We start from the raw sequence: 22,655 nt of genomic DNA, 5'->3' as shown, positions 1-22,655 counted from the left end.
CACAGTAAGCAGTCAGTACATTGGTTTGCACCCACTAAGCGCCCGTGCCAATGCTTGACACACCGTAAGCACCCAGAGTAATTTTTTGCACAGTAAGCACCCAGTAAAGTGTTTCCCACAAACTAAAACACCCAATACAGTGTTTTGCATCCAATGGGTACACAGTAAGCACACAATGCATCCTTTTGCACACAATAAGAGCAAGAGTGAACACCCATACAGGGCTTTGCACACAGTACCCAAAATGTGCCCACTTCAGTTTTCAGCACACAGCTCCAGAACAGTGCTCTGGCCAAAGCAGGCACCCAATAAATACCCAGTGCATTCATTCATTCATTTAATAGTATTTATTAAGCGCTTACTATATGCAGAGCACCATACTACGTGTTTGGAATGTACAATTCGGCAACAGATAGAGACAATCCCTGCCCATTGACGGGCTTACAGTCTAATCGGGGAAGACAGACAAAAACAATAGCAATAAATGGAATCAAGGGGATGTACATCTCATTAGAATAAATAGGGTAATAAAAATATATACAATGAGCTGACGAGCACAATGCTGAGGGGTGGGAAAGGGAGAGAGGGAGGAGCAGAGGGAAAGGGGGGGGGGGAAAGGGGCTTAGCTGAGGGGAGGTGAAGGGGGTCTGAGAGGGAGCAGAGGGAAATGGGGAAGCTCAGCCTGGGAAGGCCTCTTGGAGGAGGTGAGCTCTCAGTAGGGCTTTGAAGAGGGGAAGAGAATTAGTTTGGCGGACGTGAGGAGGGTGGGCATTTCAGGACAGCGGGAGGACGTAAGCCCGGGGTCGACGGCGGGACAGGCGAGAACGGGGGACGGTGAGGAGGTGGGCGGCAGAGGAGCGAAGCGTGCGGGGTGCGCAGTGGAAAGAGAGAAGGGAGGAGAGGTAGGAAGGTGCAAGGTGATGGAGAGCCTTGAAGCCTAGAGTGAGAAGTTTTTGTTTCGTGCGGAGGTCGATAGGCAACCGCTGGAGGTTTTTAAGAAGGGGAGTGACATGCCCAGAGCGTTTCTGCAGGAAGATGAGCCGGGCAGCGGAATGAAGAATAGACTGGAGCAGGGAGAGACAGGAGGAAGGGAGATCAGAGAGAAGGCTCTGCACATAGTAGGCATACAGTAAGGACCGAGTGCATCGCTGTGCATACAGGAAACACCGAGGACAATGCTCTGCACACATTAGGCACACGGGAAGCACCCAGAATGGTGCTCTGCACACAGTAGGCACACGTCTAGCACCCAGTGCACTGCTTAGTTACAGTAAATACCCAGAACGGTGGTCTTCACAACGTGGGCATCCAGTAGAATGCTTTGTACACAGTAAGCATCCAGTACATTGCTTGGCACACAGCGGACACCCAGGAGGCACCCAATACAGCGCTCTGCACCCAGTTAGCAGCGTCGACTCCTGGGGGCCGCCCAAGCCAAGGGACAGGACGGTCAGGCCCTGCCTATTCAAACAAATTCTAGCAAAATTTCCTTCTGGTCCTGGCCCAAATCTAACGGACCCCTGTTGAGGCCGCCGGGAATAATGGGAGGTGGGCGCGGGGCAGGGACGGAGCGTGCACGAGCTTGCACACCGTACGCGCTCAATCAATATGATTAAAATGCAATTGAATGACAAGGAGCTGGAGTTGGGAGTTGGGCGGGGTCGTATGCTGGGGAGCTCGGGGTGGGGGGCTGGGCGTGCACGAGGAGCTGGGGTGGGGGCTGGGGGTGGGGGCGTTGGTTCAGTGCTCTGCACATAGTAAGCGCTCAATAAATATAATTGAATGAATGAATGAATGAAAGGAGCTGGGGTGGAGGCTAGACGTGGGGGCGTGCACGAGGAGCTCGGGATGGGGACTGGGCCTGGGGGCGTGCACGAGAAGCTGGGGTGGGGGCTGGGTGTGGGGGCGTTGGTACAGTGCTCTGCACATAGTCAGCGCTCAATAAATACAATTGAATGAATGAATGAATGAATGAATGAAAGGAGCTGGGGTGGAGGCTAGACGTGGGGGCGTGCACGAGGAGCTCGGGGTGGGGGCTGGCCGTTGAGGCCATGCACGTGCACGAGGATCTCGGGGTGGGGGCTGGGCCTGGGGGCGTGCATGAGGAGTTCGGGGTGGGGGCTGGGCCTGGGGGCGTGCACGAGGAGCTGGGGTGGGGGCTGGGCGGGATGGTATGCTAGGATTTCGGGGTGAGGGGAGGGGTGGCGTGCAGGAGGAGCTGGGGCTGGGGGGTCGTGTGCATGGGAAGCTAAGATGGGGAGTTGGGAGGGGGCTGGATCGGGTGCTGGGGAGCTGGGGAGGGGTCTAGGCGCCCTGGTTTGCCTGTCGGGCGTACAGTATCCTGCACATAGTAAGCGCCCAATAAATACTATTGAATGAGTAGTCGGAAAAGGGCCGCAAACCCCCGAAGTCGGGTTAAGACCCGGAAGAGTCATTCATTCATTCATTCAATCGTATTTATTGAGCGCTTACTATGTACAGAGCACTGTACTAAGCGCTTGGAATGTACAATTCGGCAACAGAGAGACAATCCCTACCCAACAACGAGCTCACAGTCTAAAAGGGGGAGACAGCAAAACCAGTAGACAGGCGTCAATACCATCAAAATAGATAAATAGAATCATAGATATAGACACATCATTAATAAAATAAATAGAACAATAAATATGTACAAATATACAAAAGCGCTGTGGGGAGGAGAAGGGGATAGTGCAGAGGGAGGGAGTAGGGGCGATGGGGAGGGGAGGAAGAGTGGAGGGAAAAGGAGGGCTCAGTCTGGGAAGGCCTCCTGGAGGAGGTGAGCTCTCAGTAGGGTTTTGAAGAGGGGAAGAGAGTTAGTTGGGCGGATGTGAGGAGGGAGGGCATTCCAGGACAGCGGGAGGACTGGGCCGGGGGTCGACGGTGGGACAGGTGGGAATGAGGCCCAGTTAGCGGCAGAGACGCGGAGTGTATGGGGTGGGTTGTGGAAGGAAAGGGAGGTGAGGTAGGAGGGGGAGTCGGAGTTGGGAGCAGGACCCCGGCGCGGGGGTCGGGGGGAGCCCAGGCTAGGACCCCAGAAGGGGGTTGGAGGTTGAGTCAAGACCCCCGGGACGGGGTGGGGGCGCAGCGTGGGAGCGCAGCGTGGCTCAGCGGGAAGAGCCAGGGCTTGGGATTCAGAGGTCGTGGGTTAATAATAATAATAATGATGGTATTTGGTATTTGTTAAGCGCTTACTATGTGCAGAGCACTGTTCTAAGCGCTGGGGTAGACACAGGGGAATCAGGTTGTCCCACGTGGGGCTCACAGTCTTAATCCCCATTTTACAGATGAGGGAACTGAGGCCCAGAGAAGTTAAGTGACTTGCCCACAGTCACACAACTGACAAGTGGCTGAGCTGGGATTCGAACTCATGAGCCCTGACTCCAAAGCCCGTGCTCTTTCCACTGCGCCACGCTGCTTCTCTAATTCCGACTCCACCGCATGTCAGCTGTGTGACTTGGGCCCAGTGACTTCACTTCTCTGGGCCTCAGTTCGCTCATCTGTAAAATGAGGATGAGGACGGTGAGCCCCACGTGGGACAGCCTCATGACCTTGTATCTCCCCCAGCGCTTAGGACAGTGCTTGGCACCTAGCGCTTCACAACTGTTATTATTATTATTATTATTACTTCGGTGGGGCGGAGCTCGGGGCAGGCCCGGGGGTGGGGCAGAGCTCGGAGTGGGGGGCGGAGCTGGGGGCAGGACCCCGGTCGAGGAGGCCGGGGGAGGCGGTGGAGCCGGTCAGTTCTCCCGGGCCTGGGGGCCAGGAGCGCGGTGCACGGTGAGGCCGCGGGGACCGTGGTTGGGCAGCCCCGCCCGGCCGGTCACCGGGGAAGGGGGGCGGGATGGGTGTGTGTGTGTGTGCTTTTGGGGGGGCTCTCCTGCGGGAAAGTCTCAGATTGGGGGTGGTGGGCAGGGGAGGGAGAGGCCGGTCTGAGATGGGGAAGGGAGCTCCAGGCCGCCGGGTGGGGGGCCATTTGGGATGGGGGGCAAAAGTTTCACTGTTCAGCTGGGACGGGGGTAAAAGGGGAGGGGCCCCGTGCTAGGAAAGGGTTTCAGCCAGGTTGGGGTGGGGGGATGGGTGCAGGGTAGCAGGAGGGGAGGAGAGCCCCCCTCTCCATGCTCCCCCCGCGCTCCCGCCCGGCGCCAGGCACGGAGCAGATTCCTGACATTCCAGCCTAAGCCGCGCCAGAGTGCTCAGGGAGAAAGCTGGGAGGGCTTTCCGAGGGCGAGCAGGACGGTGCCCCCTGCCCTGGGCCCCGTGCTTGGTACCCTGTATCCCGTCCCCTGGGCCTGAACTCCCATCCCACATGCCCGGTCCCCTGTGCCACGCGCTCCTCATCACCTCCCCCTTCTCCCACCTTCAGCCCTGCCGTCCCATCCTCACCACCACATCACCTCCCATCCCCAACACTGCCCTGTCTTCTCTCTCCCATTGTCCCATCCTTACTTTCCCCACCTTCCCCACCCCCATCCCCCCATCCCTACTTTCCCCACCTTCCCCTCCCCCCATCACCCTTTCCCTATTTTCCCCACCTCCATGTTTCCCAGTCCCCCAGCTCCCCTTTTCCTGGGCTCCCTTCACCACAGCCCACCCAGCTGTTTTCCCAAGCAGTGACCGGCCCAGCTGCTTGTGACCTATATTCATTCATTCAGTCAGTCGTATTTATTGAGCTCTTACTGTGTGCACAGCACTGTCCTAAGCGCTTGGAATGTACAATTCGGCAACAGAGACAATCCCTGCCCAACCATGGGCTCACAGTCTAAACGGGGCAGACAGACAACAAAACAAAACAAGTAGACAGGCATCGAGACCATCAAAATAAATAGAATCATAGATATATACACATCATTAATAAAATAGAATAATAAATATTATATGCAAGTATACACAAGTGCTGTGGGGAGGGGAAGAGGGTAGACCAGAGGGAGGGAGCAGGGGGAATGGGGCGGGGAGGAGGGGCAGAGAGAAAGGGAAGACCTTCTGGAGGAGGTGAGCTCTCAGAAGGGCTTTGAAGAGAGTTAGTTTGGCAGATGTGAGGAGAGAGGGCAATCCAGGACAGTGGTAGGACTTGGGCCGGGGAATTGACGGTGGGACAGGCGAGAACGAGGCATCATGAGGAGGTTAGCGGCAGAGGAGTGAAGTGTATGGGGTGGGCTGGAGAAGGAGAGAAGGGAGGTGAGATAGGAGGGGTCCAGGTGATGGAGAGTATTGAAGCCAAGAGTGAGGAGTTTTTGTTTCATGCAAAGGTTGATAGGCAACCACTGGAGGCTTTTGAGGAGGGGAGTGACATGCCCAGAGCGTTTCTGTAAAAAAATAATCTGGGCAGCAGAATGAAGTACAGACTAGAGCGGGGAGAGACAGGAGGATGGGAGATCAGAAAGGAGGGTCATGCAGTAATCCAGTTGGGGTATTATGAGAGCTTGTGACACCAAGGTAGCAGTCTGGATGGAGAGGAAAGGGCGAATTTCAGCAATGTTGTGAAGGTGAGACCGGTATGTTTTGGTGGTGGATTGGATGTGTGGGGTGAATGAGAGAGTAGAGTCAAGGATGACACCAAGGTTGTGGGCCTGTGAAAAGGGAAGGATGATAGCGCCATCCACAGTATCAGGGAAGTCAGAAAGAGGACAGGGTTTGGGAGGGAAGATAAGGATCTCAGTCTTGGATTGGGTATTACTCATAATACATAGATGAGATGGAGATACAGTGGCATTAGAGGAACGAAGAATGCAGGCTGGGTCATAGAAAGGTGGGATAGGAGGAGACAAGGTGCTTGAGTGCTTTAAAGTCACTGGGGAGGAGTTTTTTTGTGTGATGAGGAGGTGGTTGGCCATCCACTGGAGATTCTTGAGGAGTGGAGAAACATGGACTGCACATAATAGGTGCTTGATAAATACCATTAATTGGAGAGGGTGCCCCCACTCTCAAGCCAGGGCCACTGATAGGGGTGGGAAGTGGGACGGGGGCAGCAGGGGCCAGTGAGTCAGTCAGCTCGGCGGGCCCCCTGATAGAGGGTGGGAGCACCTCCTGAAGAGCGGTGTTCTCTGGGTCTGGTACTGCAGGCGCAGGATGGAGACGGTGGTGATGGTTGCCATTGGGGTGCTGGCCACCATCTTCCTGGCTTCGTTCGCGGCCCTGCTCGCTGTGTGCCGCCAACGCTACTGTCACCCGCGTGGCCTGCTGCAGTGCTACGACATCAAGTATGTCCCGCGTGGGCTGGGACTGGGGGTGGGGAGACGATGGGGTGGTGGGGCTCAACCCAGCCCCAAACCCCAGAGGCGGTAGGGGCACAGAAGGGATCTGCCCCAGGAAGCTGGAGGTGTGCAGACTGGAGGTGAGATTGGGGGTAGAGGAGCCACCACAAGCAGTAACAGAAGGGACTATTGCCCATTTCCTCAGGGCACTGCCTGTGGTGCTGCCCAGGAATATCCCAACCTCATCAGACAATCTCTTAGCCAATCAGTGGGGTTGACTGAGCGCCAGCTGGACCCTGTAGTAAGTGCTTGGGATAGCACAGTGGAAGCCAAGCACATCCTCTGCTCTCCAGGAACCTCTCCCATGTAGGAAGAGGAACCAAGGTAGTGTCAGAAGGAGGAGGGACAAGAATGTGATAGGGCAGCCAAGTGGAAAGAGCATGGGATGGGAGTCAGGGGACCCGGGTTCCAATACTGACTCCACCTCTCACCTGCTGGGTGAGCTTGGGCAAGTCAACTTAACCACTCTGGCCCTCAGTTTCCTCATCTGCAAGAGGGAGATCTGCAGTGTCTCTGTCCAATCACATAATCTCATATCTACCCCAGCTCTTAGCATGCACTTAATGAATGCCCTACTAGTTATTATGCAACAGTATGACAGTGTTATCATTACTAGGTATTACAGTATGACAGGATGCAATAGCAGAATAAGTAATTGACTCTAAAAATGAAAATCCCAATCCAAAACCCAAATGACACACAATAATTACACATAATAATACTACACTTACGCACTACACATTTGATATTAAATATATATTAAACACATAAATGTATATTAAATATATTGCATATATACTAAATGTGTGGGAAATTGAAGGCATAGGGCAAAAGGAGGTTTGTTGGGTTGACTTGCCTGGAGTGTTGAGAGTTTATCAGGAAAGGCTCCGCAAACAGTGCTTGATTTCATCATCCCTAGTCACTGAACTATCTCCACCATCACCAACCTTGACGTTCCACTCTCCAACCTCTACCTCCTCACCTGCCCTGCCCCTCCACCCCCTGCCACTGCAGATCCATCCTGTTTACCCTCAGACACTTCTGATCCCTTGACCTCCTCCAATTGTCCCAAGCCTTCATGGCCCATTTGGTCTGCAGACTCAGCCTTCCTTCTCCGGACACACAAGTCGACACCCTCAACTGGGCCTTCTCAACTGAATTCAACTCCTTTGCTGCCCCCTCCTTCTGCTCATCTCATGCCACCAACCCGCAGCCCTGAACTACCACCACAATATACTGTGCTTGAGCTGTGGTGCATGGCGGGTGCAAATCCAGACACCAAGCCCACCTTTTCCATCTCTGACTCTTCCTTATCTCATCCTCTAACCTTTTCTTCCATGCAACAACATTATTTCTCCCTCTTGGTTGACTCCATGCCCATTGCCCTCCCAGTTGTTTCAGACTTTTAACCCCTTCCTTAAACCTCGTGTCCCTCTTCCCCCTGACCCATTTCTTTCCCTAATGATTTTGGGCATGTACTTCTTTTATTAAAATTGTTTCAGGTGTGATTTACCTAAAACCTTCCCTGCACCTCTCCAGTCTTACCCTCCTTGATTCCCCTATCCTTCAGGAAGCATCAAGGCTATTGGACAGGCCTGAGAGTCAGAGACCTGGGTTCTAATCCAGGCTCCGCCACTTGCCTTCTTTGTGACCTTGGGTGAGTTACTTAACATCTCTGTACCCCCGTTTCCTCATCTGTAAAATGGGGACACAATATCTGGTTCCCTCCTACTTAGATCTCTGAACCCTGTTTGGGACAAGGAACATGTCTAACCTGGTGATCTTGTATTTACACAGGTGTTTGGCACAGAATGGCAATTATTAATATTTCATTATTATTATTAATAATAATTCCAGCTCCAATAGCATATCTAAAGTTGCAACAGTTTAAAAATCTCATAGTTGGGATTTTGGGATTGCGCTGGCAGTCCGTGTGAAGCAAGCCATTACCTGTCGCCGCCTCCGCCCTCTCGGTGCTTCCTCAGTGGTCTTAGCTGAGTATCCCGTGCAGCCCACAGCGTTTTACTTGGAAAAATTCAAGTATTCAAAGGAGGTCCCGTCGCTGAGATACTCCAGTTGTAATGATGGAATAGGTCTCCGGTCCCTATTTTGTTGGCTTTTGGGAACCTGGGGGCCATGATTAAGAGGAACAGCTGAGGCATTCGTATTGTGCGCTAGAGGTGAAATTCTTGGTCCAGAGCAAGCATGAACCAGAAATGTTGTCATTAATCAGGAGTGAAAGTCGGAGGTTTGAAGACGATCATATACCTTCATAGTTCTGAACATAAACATTGCCGACTCACAATCCGGTGACATTATTCCCCATGAACCCGCTGGGCAGCCTTCTGGGAAACCACAGCCTGGACTTCTTCAGCTGCCAACGTTCCTGTTGACCACGCCTTCTGGAAACATTATCCAACTTTACTTCACTGGATGTTGTCTTCTCTGGCTCTCCTCCTATCTCTCTGGCCACTCCTCAGCCCTTTTTTGGGACTCCTCTTCTGCCTTCCCACCCTGCAACTGTGCGAGACCCTCAAGGAGTTCAGTATGGTTCCCCTTCTAACTCTCCATCTACACCCACTTTCATTGGAGAACTCATTCATTCCCCACAGAGTCAACTTCCATCGTTATGAGGATGATTCCCAAATCTACATCTCTAGCCCTGAACCAAGAGAGGAAACATTATCCAACCTTGGCTTTCACTGAAGCCTGTCCTCTCCTGGTTTTCTTCTTATATCTCTGGCCATTCGTTCTCCGTCTCCTTTCCCAGGTACCTCCTCTGCCTCCCACCCCTTAACTATGGGTGTCTGTCAAGGTTCAGTTTAGGTCCCCTTCTATTCTCCATCTATACCTACTCATCAATCATTTGAAAATGTTGGAGGAAAAGCCAACGGGATTAGTGACAGATTGTGTATAAGAGTTGAAAGAGAGGGCAAATACAGTATAGTGTCATGTTGCGTAGTATAGAGACGGGAAGGATGATGATGCCATGGCTTAGTGGGAAGAATCTGGGCTTAGGAGTCAGCGGTCGTGGGTTCTAATCCTGGCTCCAACACTTGTCGACTGTGTGACTTTGAGCAAGTCACTTAACTTCTCTGTGCCTCAGTTACCTCATCTATGAAATTATTATTATTATGGTATTAAGCGCTTACTATGTGCTGAGCACTGTTCTAAGCGCTGGGGTAGATACAGGGTAATCAGATTGTCCCACATGGGGCTCATATTTTTTAATCTCCATTTTTACCAGATGAGTTAACTGAGGCACAGAGAAGTTAAGTGACTTGCCCAGTCACACAGAAGACAAGTGGTGGAGCTAGGATTAGAACCCACATCCTCTTGACTCCCCAAGCCTGTGCTATTTCCACTAAGCCATGTTTGCTTTCTAATTGGGGGATGAAGACTGAGCCCCATTGTGGGACAACCTTATATCTACTCCAGCACTTAGAACAGTGCTTGGCACATAGCGTTTAACAAATACCATTATTATTTATTTTTATTACATGCAGAGCATTATTATATTAAGAGCTTGGGAGGGTATAATACAACAGAATTAACAGACGTGTTCCCTGCCTATAACAAACAAACTCCTTTGGAGAAATCATTCGCTCCCATGCCTTCAGCTACTGCTTCTATGGAGATGATTCCCAAATCCACATCTCCAGCCCTGGTATTTCTCCCTCTCTGCAGTCTTACGTTTCCTCTGCCTTTAAGGCATCTCTACTTGGATGACCTGCTTTCACCTCCAACTTAACATGTGCAAAAAAAGAACTCATCATCCCACCCAAATCCTGTCCTTCCCATGACTGTAGTCACCATCCTGACCTCCTATCTCTCATTCAACTCATATATTTACTCTATTACTGAATCCTGTCGGTTCAACCTTCACAAATTACTAAATCTGCCCTTTCCTCTCCATCCAAATACTACCATGGTAATCACAAAACATATCCTATCCTGCTTTGATTACTGTTTCAGCCTCCTTGCTGACCTTCCTGCCCTCCTGTCTCTTCCCTCTCCAATTCATACTTCACTCTGATGCCCAGATCATTTTCTACAAAAACATTTCAGTCTTCAAGAAACTCCAGTGGTTTGCCCATCCACCTCCGCATTGAACAGAAATCCCTTACCATCGACCTCGAAGCACTCTTGCCCTCTCCTACAAAATAATAGTAATAGTAATCACAAAAATTTTGGTATTTGTTAAGCCAGGCACTGTACTAGCGCTGGGGTAGATACAAGATAATAAGATTGTTCACCTTACTACTGCTCCTACTTCAACCTAGCCCGCCACATTTTGCTCCTCTAATGCAACCTACCCCCTGTACCTCGAATCTCATCTATTTCCGCAGCTGATCTCTCATCTACATCTTTGCCTCTGGCTGGAATACCCTCCCTTTTATGTCCTAACAGAGGATCACTCTCCCACCTTCAAAGCCTAGTGAAGACACATCTCCTCCCAAGGGGCCCTCCCTCACTAAGCCCTCATTTCCTCTTTCCCACTTCCCTTTGGTTCACGTCTGGACGTTGCCTCCCTTTATTCACCAACCCTGCCCCTATGCCCCCAGTACTTAATGAACATATTATGTTGTAATAATGTCTGTCTCCCACTAGGCTGTAAGCTCACTGTGGGCCGGGAGTGCGTCTCTTATATTGAGTTTGCATTCTACCTAATGCTTAGTACTGGTCCCTTACACACAGTAAGCACTCAATAAATGCAACTGATTGTTTGGTGACATAGGGCTATTCAGGGAAGAAGACGGGAGGGAGAAAAGTGTTTCTGATAAGGATGGAGTTGGAGGCACAGGTGGAGTGGGTGGATTTGAGAGGAGGTGGGAGATCTCTTGAATGCTGCTGGGGAAGATGGGAGATTCAAAGGATGGGCAGGAGGAGGGAGGAAACTGGAGTGGGAGCAGGGATGTTTTAGGAAGATACTCCTGATGTTCTATTTTATTCACAAACTATGTGGTCAGATCATTAGGGGCAATAAATGATTATCATTATTATTATCATGATATTTATAGATTATTATATATCATTATAGTAGTTAAGCACTTACATACATCAAGCACTGTTCTAAGCACTGGGTAGTTACAAGATACATCCCTGTTCCACATGGGACCTCCAGTCTAATTAGGGTGGAGAACAGGTACTGAATTCCCATTTTGCAGATGAGGAAACTGGGCATCGAGAAGTTAAGTGGCTTCCCAAGGTCTCCCGGCAGGTCTAGTAGCAGAGCTGGGATTATCATCAGCATTATTACTATTAATAATTATTAATGTGGTATTTCTTAAGCACTTACTCTGTGCCAGATACTCTACCAGTAGTGGGGTGGATAGAAGCAAATCAGGTTGGCCACAGTCCCTGTCCCACATGGGGCTCACAGTCTTAATCCCCAAGTTACAGATGAGGGAATTGAGGCACAGAGAAATAAGCGACTGGCAAGGTCACACAGGCAAGTGGCAGAGCCGGAAGTAGAAGACAGGTCCTTCTGACTCCCAGGCCCATGCTCCATCACTAGGACACATTGCTATTCTAGAGATGTGGGGGTGGGTTAGGGACAGGAAGTTCAAAATTAAAATATGAATCAACTAGCGCGACAATGGCATGGGAGTCCATAAGTGGGAGAAATTTATTGCTTGGGCAAAGAGTGAAGTTAAAGCAGGTGAGGATAGGGCAAGATGTATGAGGTTGGCCTGGTGTCTGGATTTCTGCCAGCAGTGCTATGCAGCTGGGCCAAGAGCCTTGGCGGTTTAGCAGATCCACTCCACTACTCTCTTGCTAAGCCTAGGCACCTTTACTGGGTGTCTATCGTGCGCAGAGCACTGCATTGGACACCAACGAGTTGTTGGTCACTCTGGTTGGGCACGTACTGTGTGCAGGACATTGTATTGGACACCTCCTAATTGTCGGACACTGGCCTGGGTGCCTGCTATTTATTAGACACTGCTGCATTGATCATCCTCTTGGTGATCAGCCAATGACTCCTCACTCCTCTGGCTTCCCTGTGTCCCTTTTCATCGCATAAACACTCCTCACCATCCTCTTCAAGGCTCTCCACCATCTCTCTCTACTTTAAATATCAGTCAGTTCACCCATCCATTAATAGTATTCACTGAGTTCTTATTCATTCAATCGTATTTGTTGAGTGCTTACTGTGTGCAAAGCACTATATTAAGCGCTTGGGAAAGTACAGTACCACAATAATTACTCCTCAATTCACTCTCTGCTTCACCCAACCATCTTCTAGCCGTTGCTCGCTCTCTACTCTTGACCTCTGTCCCTTGTTTCACAAGTTCCCTGGCTTGGAACTCCCTCCCTCCCTCCCATCAGACAGAGCACCACTCTCCCCCTTCCTAAAATCTCACCTCCTCAAATAAGTCTTCCCCAGTCAATCAGCCAATCAATGGTATTATTTAGTGCTTACTGTTTTGCAGAGTAGAACTGTCATAAGAGCTGGGAGAACACCAATACAACATAATTGATAGACATATCCCTGCCCACCTGGAGGGGCCCACAGACTTGAAATAATCAGCTTCCACTCGCCCCAGGCCATACAAAAGCAATAGCATCTCTAGAACTCAAATCCCTACTCTGCCAGTTGTTCTGTTAGGTGAACCGTGGGCCAAGTCACGTTCACTTTTCTATGCCTCAGTTACTTCATCTGTAAATGGGGATTAAGCATGGTGACTTCATGGGAACATGGACTGTGTTCACCTTTTAGCTGTATCTATCCCAGCACTTAGTACAATGCCTGACACATAGTAAGCACAGAGCAAATACCATTAAAAAACCCAAAAATAAAAACGTACAACCTCATTTATAATAATAATTCTGGTATTTGTTAATCACTTACTGTGTGCCAGGCATTGTACTAAGTGCTGGGGTGGATACAAACAAATCGGGTTGGGTGCAGTCTTTGTCCCACATGGGGCTAACAGTTTTAATCCCCATTTTACAAATGAGGCACCTGCAAGTCACTTGCTCAAGGTCACACAGCAGACAAGTGGTGGAGGTGGGATTAGAACCCAGGTCCTCTGACTCCCAGGCCTGGGTTCTTTCCAAAAGTTTGTATTTGACTTGCTTATATACCTCTTCTTCCAATTTAGAAAAATGTCCTCACCTCTTTCATATATAGTTTTATTCAGTTGTGCTTTCAGTGATTATTTTGATGGCTTTTTTAGTCCTCTAGCCTATAAGCTCGTTGTGGGCAGGGAACCAGTTCTACCAATTCTGTTGAATTCTGTTGAATGTCTACCAATTCTGTTGCACTTCATTCATTCAATCATATTTATTGAGCACTTTCTGTGTGCAGAGCACTATACTAAGCAAACACTTTGTATGCTCCCAAAAACACAGTATATGCCACTAATTGATTTAATAGCTCCTGTGTGCCTCCCCTGTTAGAGTGTAAACTTCTTGAGGGGAGGGAACTTACCACTTCTCTATATAGTACTTTCCAAGCATTCAGTACAGTGGGTGCTCAAAAAATAGCATAGTGGATAGAGCACAGGCCTGGGAGTCAGAAGGTCACGGGTTCTAATTCTGCCTTTGCCACTCATCTGCTGTGTGACCTTCAGCAAATCACTTTACTTCTCAGTACCTCAGTTACCTCATCTGTAAAATGGGGATTGAGACTGTGAGCTCCCTGTGAGACAGGGACTGCATCCAACCTGATTTGCTTGTACCTACCCCAGCGCTTAGTACAGTGCCTGGCATATAGTAAGTGCTTAACAAATACCACAATTATTATTGTTATTATCATTATATATATCAGTCTATATGCAGTGCTGTATTGGGACACCTGCTGTGGGCAGAGCACTCCACAGGGCACCTACTATTTGTAAAGCACTGTATTGGTTGTTTATTGTCTGTGGAATGCTATGCTGTACAGAGCACCTATCGTGGATAGAACATTTACCATTGCGTACAGAGCTGTCCTGGGCAACTACTGTGTGAAGAGCACTATACAGAGTGCCTACTGTTTGCGGAACACCATACAGGGTACCTACTGTATGCTGGGCACTATTCTGAGCACCTACCATGGTACTTAGTGCAGGCTCTGGGGAATATTTGATAGAAGGATACACTATCCACTAGACTGTAAATTCCTTGAGAGCAAGGAGTGTATCTGCTTGTGCGTATTGCCCTATCTCAAGCCCTCAGTTCAGTGTTTTGAGCACAGTAAGTGTTCAGAGTGCTCAGTAGATACCATTGATCGACTAATCGATCTACTGATTGATTGGTTAAAGACACAGGCCCTGCCCTTGGGGAGCTTGCATTTAATAGGGAGGGCAGACCCAGAGCAGGGAGTTCCAAACTCACCCAGCAGGTCTGGCCTCCAAGCCTCGATTCCTCGGCTGTTCCCCTGGGGCTGGGCCAGGCTGTCCCCTGCCTGCCAGCTAGCCTTTCCCGAGAGCTGCCAGGGCCTGCCTGTCCATTCCAGCCCGCTCCTTTCCAGACCTGGGGTGGACCTGATTGGTGCCATGGAGACGCAATCCGAGCCCTCTGAGCTGGAGCTGGACAACGTGGTCATCACCAACCCCCACATCGAGGCCATCTTGGAGAACGAGGACTGGGTTGAGGACGCGTCGTAAGGATCAAGTCCCTTGGGGTGGGGGTTGGGGAGATAGGGCTGATGGAGCAGGGGCGGGGGGTGTTGTGGGTCACAGCTACAGTGGCTGCAGCATCTTGGCATGGCTTGTGGTAAAGGGTCTGTACTAAGTGCCCTTTCTCTGGATGCCGTAGGGCCCAGAGAGGGGCTAGCTCCTAGCCCTCGGGGGGAGGCCACCAATCTGATGGAGGAGAACGAACACACATGCATGTGTGTGCGTGCTGGGGGAAGATAGAGGGAGGAGACAGATCAGGGCCCAGTCCATGGGTGAGGGGGCCACCAGTCTGATGGGGCGACTGGACATTCCCTGCCCCCCACACACACCTGGGAGAGATAGAGGGAGCAGCATGAAGGAAAGTCCGTCCTAAAATGCCCATGTGATCTACCTTAGTGTTCCTGAAGGGCAAGGAGCAGGGCTAGGGGCAGGGCGCTGGGACCTTCACCTTAGCTCACACTGTCCCTCTCCCTGCAGCGGACTGGTGTCTCACTGCATCGCCATCCTGAAGGTGACTCCACCCCTGCCCTCCCCGCCCTAGGGCCCCAGGAGCTGCCTACCCCTTGTGTCCCGCACCTACTCCACTCCCTGTCCTTCTGGGAGGCTCAGCCTGTGGAGAGAGTATTAGGTGACCCAGTCAGAGGGGCCCCTTTCCCAACTAACCCAACAGTCTCAGCCCCATCTTCCATCCACATCCCTCAGCTTCCTCACAGCCACCTAACCCCACTTGACTCTCCACAACCCCTCCTCTCCTCCCGTTTTGATCTTCCATAATCCCTTGGCTCTCCTTTCCCCCAGACCTTCAGTGGCCCTCAGCTCCCCTACTCTAAACCCTAGATGGCCCTACACAGCCCCCAAGGCCCCTCTGCTGAGGCTGGAGGTTGTGGGCTAGACTGTGCACAGCGGATCCCACAGGGGCTACCCTGGCCCCTGCCCCTTCCTTGGCTCCAGAGGGTGGGGGGCTCCTGGGACCTGGCGTGGGAAGCTGGGGTAGGTCTGCTGGGACTGATATTCTCCCTGGGCAGATCTGCCACACGCTGACAGAAAAGCTGGTTGCCATGACGATGGGCTCAGGAGCCAAGATGAAGCCTCCCGCCAGCCTCAGTGACATCATCGTGGTGGCAAAGCGAATCAGCCCTAGGTGAGAGCAGCACCCGGCGTGGAGGCCGGATCCCGGAGTCAGGGGAGACCTTGCTCCATGAGGGCCCAGAGACCATGAATCCAGAAGGGGATGGAAACTGTGGATCCAAAGGGGGCAGAGCCTCCGCTCCATCCAGGAAACTCAATGCACAGGTGTCCAGGGCACCTGCTGAACTCCAAATCTCAGCAGCCCATTGCACCCTTAGGCTGAGTGCTTCCCACTCTGCTCTGCCCCAGGAGAAATGGGTGCTGGATGTGGCTGGGTTGCAAGCCGCTCGGGTTTGGCCCAAGAATTAGGTGCTCGGCAGGGCTCTCAGGGAGGGCAAAACCCCGGGCCCAGTGGGGTAGGAAGAAAGCCCTTAGCCCTCCACAAACACCCCACCTGGCCAAAGAAGGCCAGTCCCTTCTAGATCAGCCCCTTGGCCAACGGCGCTCAGGCCCAGGGTGTGTGGGTGGGTGAGTGAGGGGTCATATGGAAACAGCCCCCATGGCCCAGCTGTACCTTTATAGTGTCGGAGAACAGGATGGGGAGGTAGCTGGGGATCAGCTGGGTTGGCTCTGGATGGCGGTGGTCAGGAAGGAATCCAGTGAGGAGGAGAAGTGGAATGGGGTCATTGTCATTGTGACATTATCATGGCTCTGCATCGAGCTCCAACAGGGTGCTGAGCACTGTTCTATGTGCCCACAGTGTGCAGGCCACTGTGCTGAGCATCTACTAAGTAGCATGGCATAGTAGATAGAGAACAGTCTTGGGAGTCATGGTCATGGGGTCATGGTTTCTAAACCCAGCTCTGCCACTTGTCTGTTGTGTGATGTTGGGCAGGTCACTTAACTTCTCTGTGCCTCAGTTACCTCATTAGTAAAATTAGTAAAATGGGGATTGAGACTGTGATCCCCACATGGGACAGGGACTATGTCCAACCTGATTTGCTTGTATCCACCCCAGAATTTAGTACAGTGCTTGGCGCATAGCATTTAATAAATATCAGTATTATTACTGAAGTGCTATACTGAGTGCTTGACTGTGTACAGAGCACCCTACTGAGTGCCTTCTATGTGGAGAGGGCTGAACTGGCTATCTACTAAGCACAGAGTGCTGCTGTGCTGGGTCCCAGCTGTATATAGAGAGCCGTACTGAGTGTCCATCATATCAGAGGGATAAACTGGCTATGTACTAAGCATAGAGAGCTTTACTGGGGGCTAACTGTACAGAGCATTGTACTGGGCACTAGGAAGCATAAGGTAGAAGACACAGTACGTGCCTTCAAGGACCTTCCACTCTGACCCTCGTTGACCATGACCACTTTCAGAGAGGAGCCACTTATTCACATCTTCCCACTTATTCACCCACAAAACCTCCCACCCCCTTGGAAGCGAAAGGTTGCAGTTTTGACAAGTGGAAGAGAGGAGGGGGTGATGCTCAGCACCTTTAGCAACCCTCTTTCTTCTGGGCCTGCTCTGGCCCTGGCTTGTGCCCTGCTGGTGCCTGAGATTTCCCACCCTGGCTGGAGAACAGGCACAGATGATGAAAGGCCCAGGTAATCGGTTTGTTTTCCAGAGTGGATGACGTTGTGAGGTCCATGTACCCCCCTCTGGACCCGAAGCTACTGGATGCCAGGTGAGCAGGAGATCTGCAGGTTGCAGGGCCTGAGGGCTGTGGTGGGGAGGGTCGGGGAGAGTTGGGAGGGCTGGGTAGAGCCAGGGAGAGCTGGGGAGGGTGAGCCAGAAAAGGCCAGGGAGGGGAGGGAGGGAAGGCTGGGGTGGGTCCGGAGAGCCAGGGAAGGTCAGAAAAACGGGGGGCCCATGGAGGATCGGGAGAGCCAGAGAGGGTCAGAGAGTGGGCACCGCATCCCAGCTCTCCGGGGGCAGACAGTGCTTTTTGAGAGGCGCTCACTCCCTATCCAAAAAAAAAAAAACCCTCCCATGACCCTACACCTTCCTCCAGTTATCACCCCATCTCCCTCTTATCATTCCTCTCCAAACTCCTTGACTGTGCTGTATACACCCACTGTCTTATGTTCCTCTCCTCCAATTCTCTCCTTGACTTCCTCCGATCTTGCTTCCATCCCTTTCACTCCACAGAAACTGATCTCTCATAGGTCACCAGTGATCTCCTTGCCAAATCCAATGGCCTCTACTCCATCCTAACCCTCTTCAACCTCTCAGCTGCCTTCAACACTGTTGACATGACTTCAACATGAGCAAGACTGAGCTCCTCATCTTCCCTCCCAAACCCGGTCCTCTTCCAGACTTCCCTATCACCGTGGATGGCACGACCATCCTTCCCGTCTCTCAGGCCCGCAATCTCGGTGTCATCCTTGACTCGTCTCTCTCCTTCACCCCACACATCCTATCCGTTTCACCTTTACAATATCACCAAGATCCGCCCTTTCCTCTCCACCCAAATGGCTACCTTACTGCTACGGACTCTCATTATATCCCGGCTAGACTACTGTGTCAGCCTTCTCTCTGATCTCCCTTCCTCCTCTCTCGCCCCGCTCCAGTCTATTCTTCACTCCGCTGCCCGGCTCATCTTCTTGCAGAAATGATCTGGGCATGTCACTTCCCTTCTTAAACACCTCCAGTGGTTGCCTGTCAACCTCCGCTCCCAACAAAAACTCCTCACTCTAGGCTTCAAGGCTCTCTGTCACCCTGCCCTTCCTACCTCTCCTCCCTTCTCTCTTTCTACTGCCCACCCCACACGCTCCGCTCCTCTGCCGCCCACCTCCTCACCGTCCCTCGGTCTCGCCTATCCCGCCGTCGACCCCTGGGCCACGTCCTCCGCGGTCCTGGAACGCCCTCCCTCCTCACCTCCGCCAAACTGATTCTCGTCCCCTCTTCAAAACCCTACTTAAAACTCACCTTCTCAAGAGGCCTTCCCAGACTGAGCTCCTCCCTCTACTCCCTCTACCACCCCCCTTCACCTCTCTGCAGCTTAACCCTCTTTTCCCCCCATTTCCCTCTGCTCCTCCCCCTCTCCCTTCCCATCCCCTCAGCACTGTACTCGTCCGCTCAACTGTATATATTTTCATTACCCTATTTATTTTGTTAATGAAATGTACATCGCCTCGATTCTATTTAGTTGCCATTGTTTTTACGAGATGTTCTCCCCTTGACTCTATTTATTGCCATTGTTCTTGTCTGTCTGTCTCCCCCGATTAGACTGTAAGCCCGTCAAATGGCAGGGACCGTCTCTATCTGTTGCCGACTTGTTCATTCCAAGCGCTTAGTACAGTGCTCTGCACATAGTAAGCACTCAATAAATACTATTGAATGAACACTGTTGACCACCCCCTTCTCCTGGAAACACTAACCAACCTCTCAGCTTCACTGACACTGTCCTCTCCTGGTTCTCCTTTCTGACCACTCATTTTTACCACCCCCTAACTGTAGGTGACCATCAGGGTTCAGTTCTGGGTTCTCATGTTCTCCATCAACACCCAATTCCTTGGAGAACTCATTTGCTCACATGGTGTCAACTACCACCTCTATTCAGATGACCAGCCCTGATCTCTCTTCCTCTCTGCTGTTTCCCCCTGCCTTCAAAATATCTCTACATGTCCTGCTGTCACCTTGAATTTAAGATGTCCAAAACAGAACTCCTTACTTCCGACCCCAAACTTGTCCTCCCTCTGATTTTCCCATTGCTGTAGACAGCACCACCATTCTTTCTGTCTCAAAGCCCATAATCTTGGTATTTTCCTTGACTCCTCTCTCATCTATAACTATTCAATCTATTACTAAATCCTGTTGGTTCAACCTTCACAACATCGCTAAAATCAGTCCTTTCCTCTCCATCTAAACTGTCACCACGTTAATCCAAGCATTTTTCTGCAAAAAACATTCAGTCTATGTTTCTCCACTCCTCAAGAACCTACACTGGTTGCCCATCCACCTCTGCATCAAACAGAAATTCCTTACTATCGGCTTTAAAGCACTCAATCACCTTGCCCCTTCCTATGTCTCCTCAGTACTCTCCTACTACAACCCAGCCTACGCACGTCGCTTCTCTAATGCCAACCTTCTCACTATATCTCAATCTCATTTATCTCACTGCCAACCTCTTGCCTGCATGCTGCCTCTGGCCTGGAACACCCTCCCTCTTCATATCCAACAGACAATGACTTTCCCCGCCTTCAAAGCCTTTTTGAAGGCACATCACCTCCAAGAGGCCTTCCCTGACTAAGCCCTCTTTTGCTTTCTTCCACTCCCTTTCACTTCACCCTGATTTGCTCCCTTTATTCATCTCCCTTCCCAGCCTCATAGCACTTATGTACATATCTGTAATTTTATTTGTTTATATTAATGTCTGTCTACCCATCTAGGCTTCAAGCGCATTGTGGACAGGGAATGTATCTTTTATATTGTTATATTGTACTCTCCCGAGTGCTTAGTACACACAGTGAGCTTTTTACACAGTAAGCACTTAGTAAATACAATTTATTGATTGAATCCATTAATAGTCATCACCCACTGTGCTAAGTGCTGTGGAGATTTCAGGTTGTGTTAGAATCTAGTTAATCCATCAGTAGTAGTCACTGAGCACTCCTGTGTGCAGAGTGCTGGGGAGAGTCCAGTAGAAGTGGGAGGCCTGATCCCCACCCCCAAGGAGCTGCCTGGGGAAACGCAGCCCAATTGGTCTTCCAGGACCACGGCCCTGCTCCTCTCCGTCAGTCACCTGGTCCTGGTGACCCGGAATGCCTGCCACCTGACTGGTGGCCTGGACTGGATCGACCGCTCTCTTTCCACTGCCGAGCAGCACATGGAAGTTCTTCGTGAAGCGGCTCTGGCCTCCGAGCCAGAAAGACCCCTCCCTGGAGCCGACAGCCTCCTGCAGGAGCAGTCAGCCATCTGATGGATGGGCAGATGGACGGCCCCACCTTGGCCACCTCCGTTCCCTCTGGGCACACTTGGGGTCAGAGAGGAGCAAGGCCCATCCAAGAAGCCATTGCCCTGGCACCCCTACCCCTTTCATCCCCTGCCCCCCCGACCCCTAGAGCCTAGAGCCTGACAGCTGTGCCTACAGCTCTGTCCTGGTCATTGCCATCTGAATCCCTGGGCTTGTTTGTTTTTGTGTGTCCAGGTCCATGTATCTGTTTGTTTGTGTCAGGGGGTGGGGAGTGGTTTCTATGTGTCCAGCTGTGTCCATGTGACTGCAATGTGGGCCCCGGGCCTGTCTGTGTCTTATGTCCTGATGACATCACCAGTGTGACTGTGTCTGTATGTCTCCGTGGGTGTTAGTGTGTGCACATCTGTATTCATCTGTGACTGCCAATCTCCTCTTTGAACCTCTTACTGCTTGCTTTAGTGCTACTGCCCATCCCATTCCCGCCCTCCCTAGTGTTGGGATTGGAGCCTCTGCTCACCACACTTCTCAGCGCGGGCTGGGGGTGGTGGGGAGCAGGTGGGCAATGTCCTGCTCCCAGTGGCCAGGCCCAAGTTCTCCATCCTTTACCCTCTGTCCCGACTATCTGTAAGCAGAAAGACCTGTCAGAGGCCCCATGTCCTCTCTCCCACCTTCTCCAGGGGCCCTTCTTCTGCTGGACAGCTGGACAGCCGGCCGCCTGCCCTGTGGCAGTGGCTTTGCTCAATCACAGGCCCAGTTTGGACTGCAGAGCCAGGACAGTCAGGTCCATAGCCAGACAATCAATGGGAGGGGCATCCAGAAGTCCAGATTGCCTACTCTGGGAAGATCCTCCTTGCTAGATCCACAGGGTAGGCCCCAGACCTTCCTCCACCCACACCCACTACCCGGGGAGGTCAGACCACCCGATGGCTTTGGTAGATTGTTTCCAGATGCCAGAAGCTGTTAATAAAGCATATTTAGGTTTGTCCACTCTGGTTTGTGTTGTATTTTCCAAGCATTTAATACATTCAGGAGACACTCAGTAAATACTGCTACTGTGTCACTCCTTCCGGCTCTGCTTCTCTGACTGCCCTAGATCCCAGCCAGGCCCATGCAAGTCACCCATGGGTGCTGGCCAGGATCACTGCCAGGGGCCAACGTGACAGTCTGGGCTCCTCATGGCGGGGGCAGGTCAGCAAGGGCATAAATCTCATCGGGGCTCGGAGGTGGGCCAGACACCAGCTCTTCCCCCACTGCCCTGGCAAACCCAGAGGGCTGAACTACTCTCACTCAGGAGCCAGCCCCACAGAGCTCTGGACTGCCTCTCCAGGAGCAGATGGAATGTGGATGACTGGTGGGACTTGGCTCTTAAGGGGCCAACCTCAGCGATGCTGCCTGCAAGCGTCCCAGCCTGGATCTAGAGCCAGCGTGGAGGGGTCAGGGGGGCTGTGGAACCTGGATCAAGAACCAGCCGGGAGGGCTGAAGGAGGCCGTGAAGCCTGGGTCTGGAGCTGGCACGGAGGGATTTGGGGGAGCCAGCAGAGGGGCAGGGGAAACAGCCCACCCTCCTCCCAGTTTTCTTAATAACACATTGGAAAACTGATTGAGCTCCTGACTCCAACATCTCTCCTCAGCCATGAATCAATCAATTACTAGTGACTCAGCATCTACTGGGTTCAGAGCAGCCTACTAGCAAATGGCCCTGATCTGCCCTGCCCTCAATCTGCTTGCATTCGGAAGGAATCAGTGGGATCAGCAGAATTCATTGAGCACTTTCTGTGTGTACAGAGC

At 51.6% G+C, this 22,655-nt stretch overlaps 1 protein-coding gene across 4 annotated transcripts; it reads left to right on the top strand.

Annotated features, from left to right (window-relative positions):
- Nucleotides 1-3,763: 3,763 nt before the first annotated feature.
- TMEM98 (transmembrane protein 98) lies at nt 3,764-21,854 on the top strand. 4 transcript variants are annotated; one of them, XM_029047727.2, is made up of 7 exons: nt 3,764-3,798; nt 6,081-6,218; nt 14,731-14,862; nt 15,356-15,389; nt 15,904-16,019; nt 17,577-17,636; nt 20,778-21,854. In XM_029047727.2, the coding sequence occupies exons 2-7, from the start codon at nt 6,088-6,090 to the stop codon at nt 21,013-21,015; spliced, it is 711 nt and encodes a 236-aa protein (XP_028903560.1). In that variant the 5' UTR covers nt 3,764-3,798; nt 6,081-6,087; the 3' UTR covers nt 21,016-21,854. The 4 variants fall into 4 exon arrangements, with proteins under 4 accessions (XP_028903560.1, XP_028903559.1, XP_028903562.1 ...); XM_029047726.2 differs by having other exon boundaries at nt 14,716-14,862; XM_029047729.2 differs by having other exon boundaries at nt 20,666-20,959.
- Nucleotides 21,855-22,655: the final 801 nt, after the last annotated feature.

This window comes from Ornithorhynchus anatinus, chromosome 2, assembly GCF_004115215.2.
Source record: "Ornithorhynchus anatinus isolate Pmale09 chromosome 2, mOrnAna1.pri.v4, whole genome shotgun sequence".
Lineage (NCBI taxonomy): Eukaryota > Metazoa > Chordata > Mammalia > Monotremata > Ornithorhynchidae > Ornithorhynchus > Ornithorhynchus anatinus.
Note: the sequence above shows the minus strand (reverse complement) of the source record. Positions and strands in the feature narration are given on the sequence as shown.

Bases quoted from the DNA above. Each gene is read 5' to 3' on its own strand.
- TMEM98 (XM_029047726.2), top strand. From the start codon at position 6,088: ATGGAGACGGTGGTGATGGTTGCCATTGGGGTGCTGGCCACCATCTTC. The intron at 6,219-14,715 runs GTATGTCCCGCG...TGTCCATTCCAG, and splicing joins CTGCAGTGCTACGACATCAA to CCCGCTCCTTTCCAGACCTG. The intron at 14,863-15,355 runs GTAAGGATCAAG...CTCTCCCTGCAG, and splicing joins GACTGGGTTGAGGACGCGTC to CGGACTGGTGTCTCACTGCA.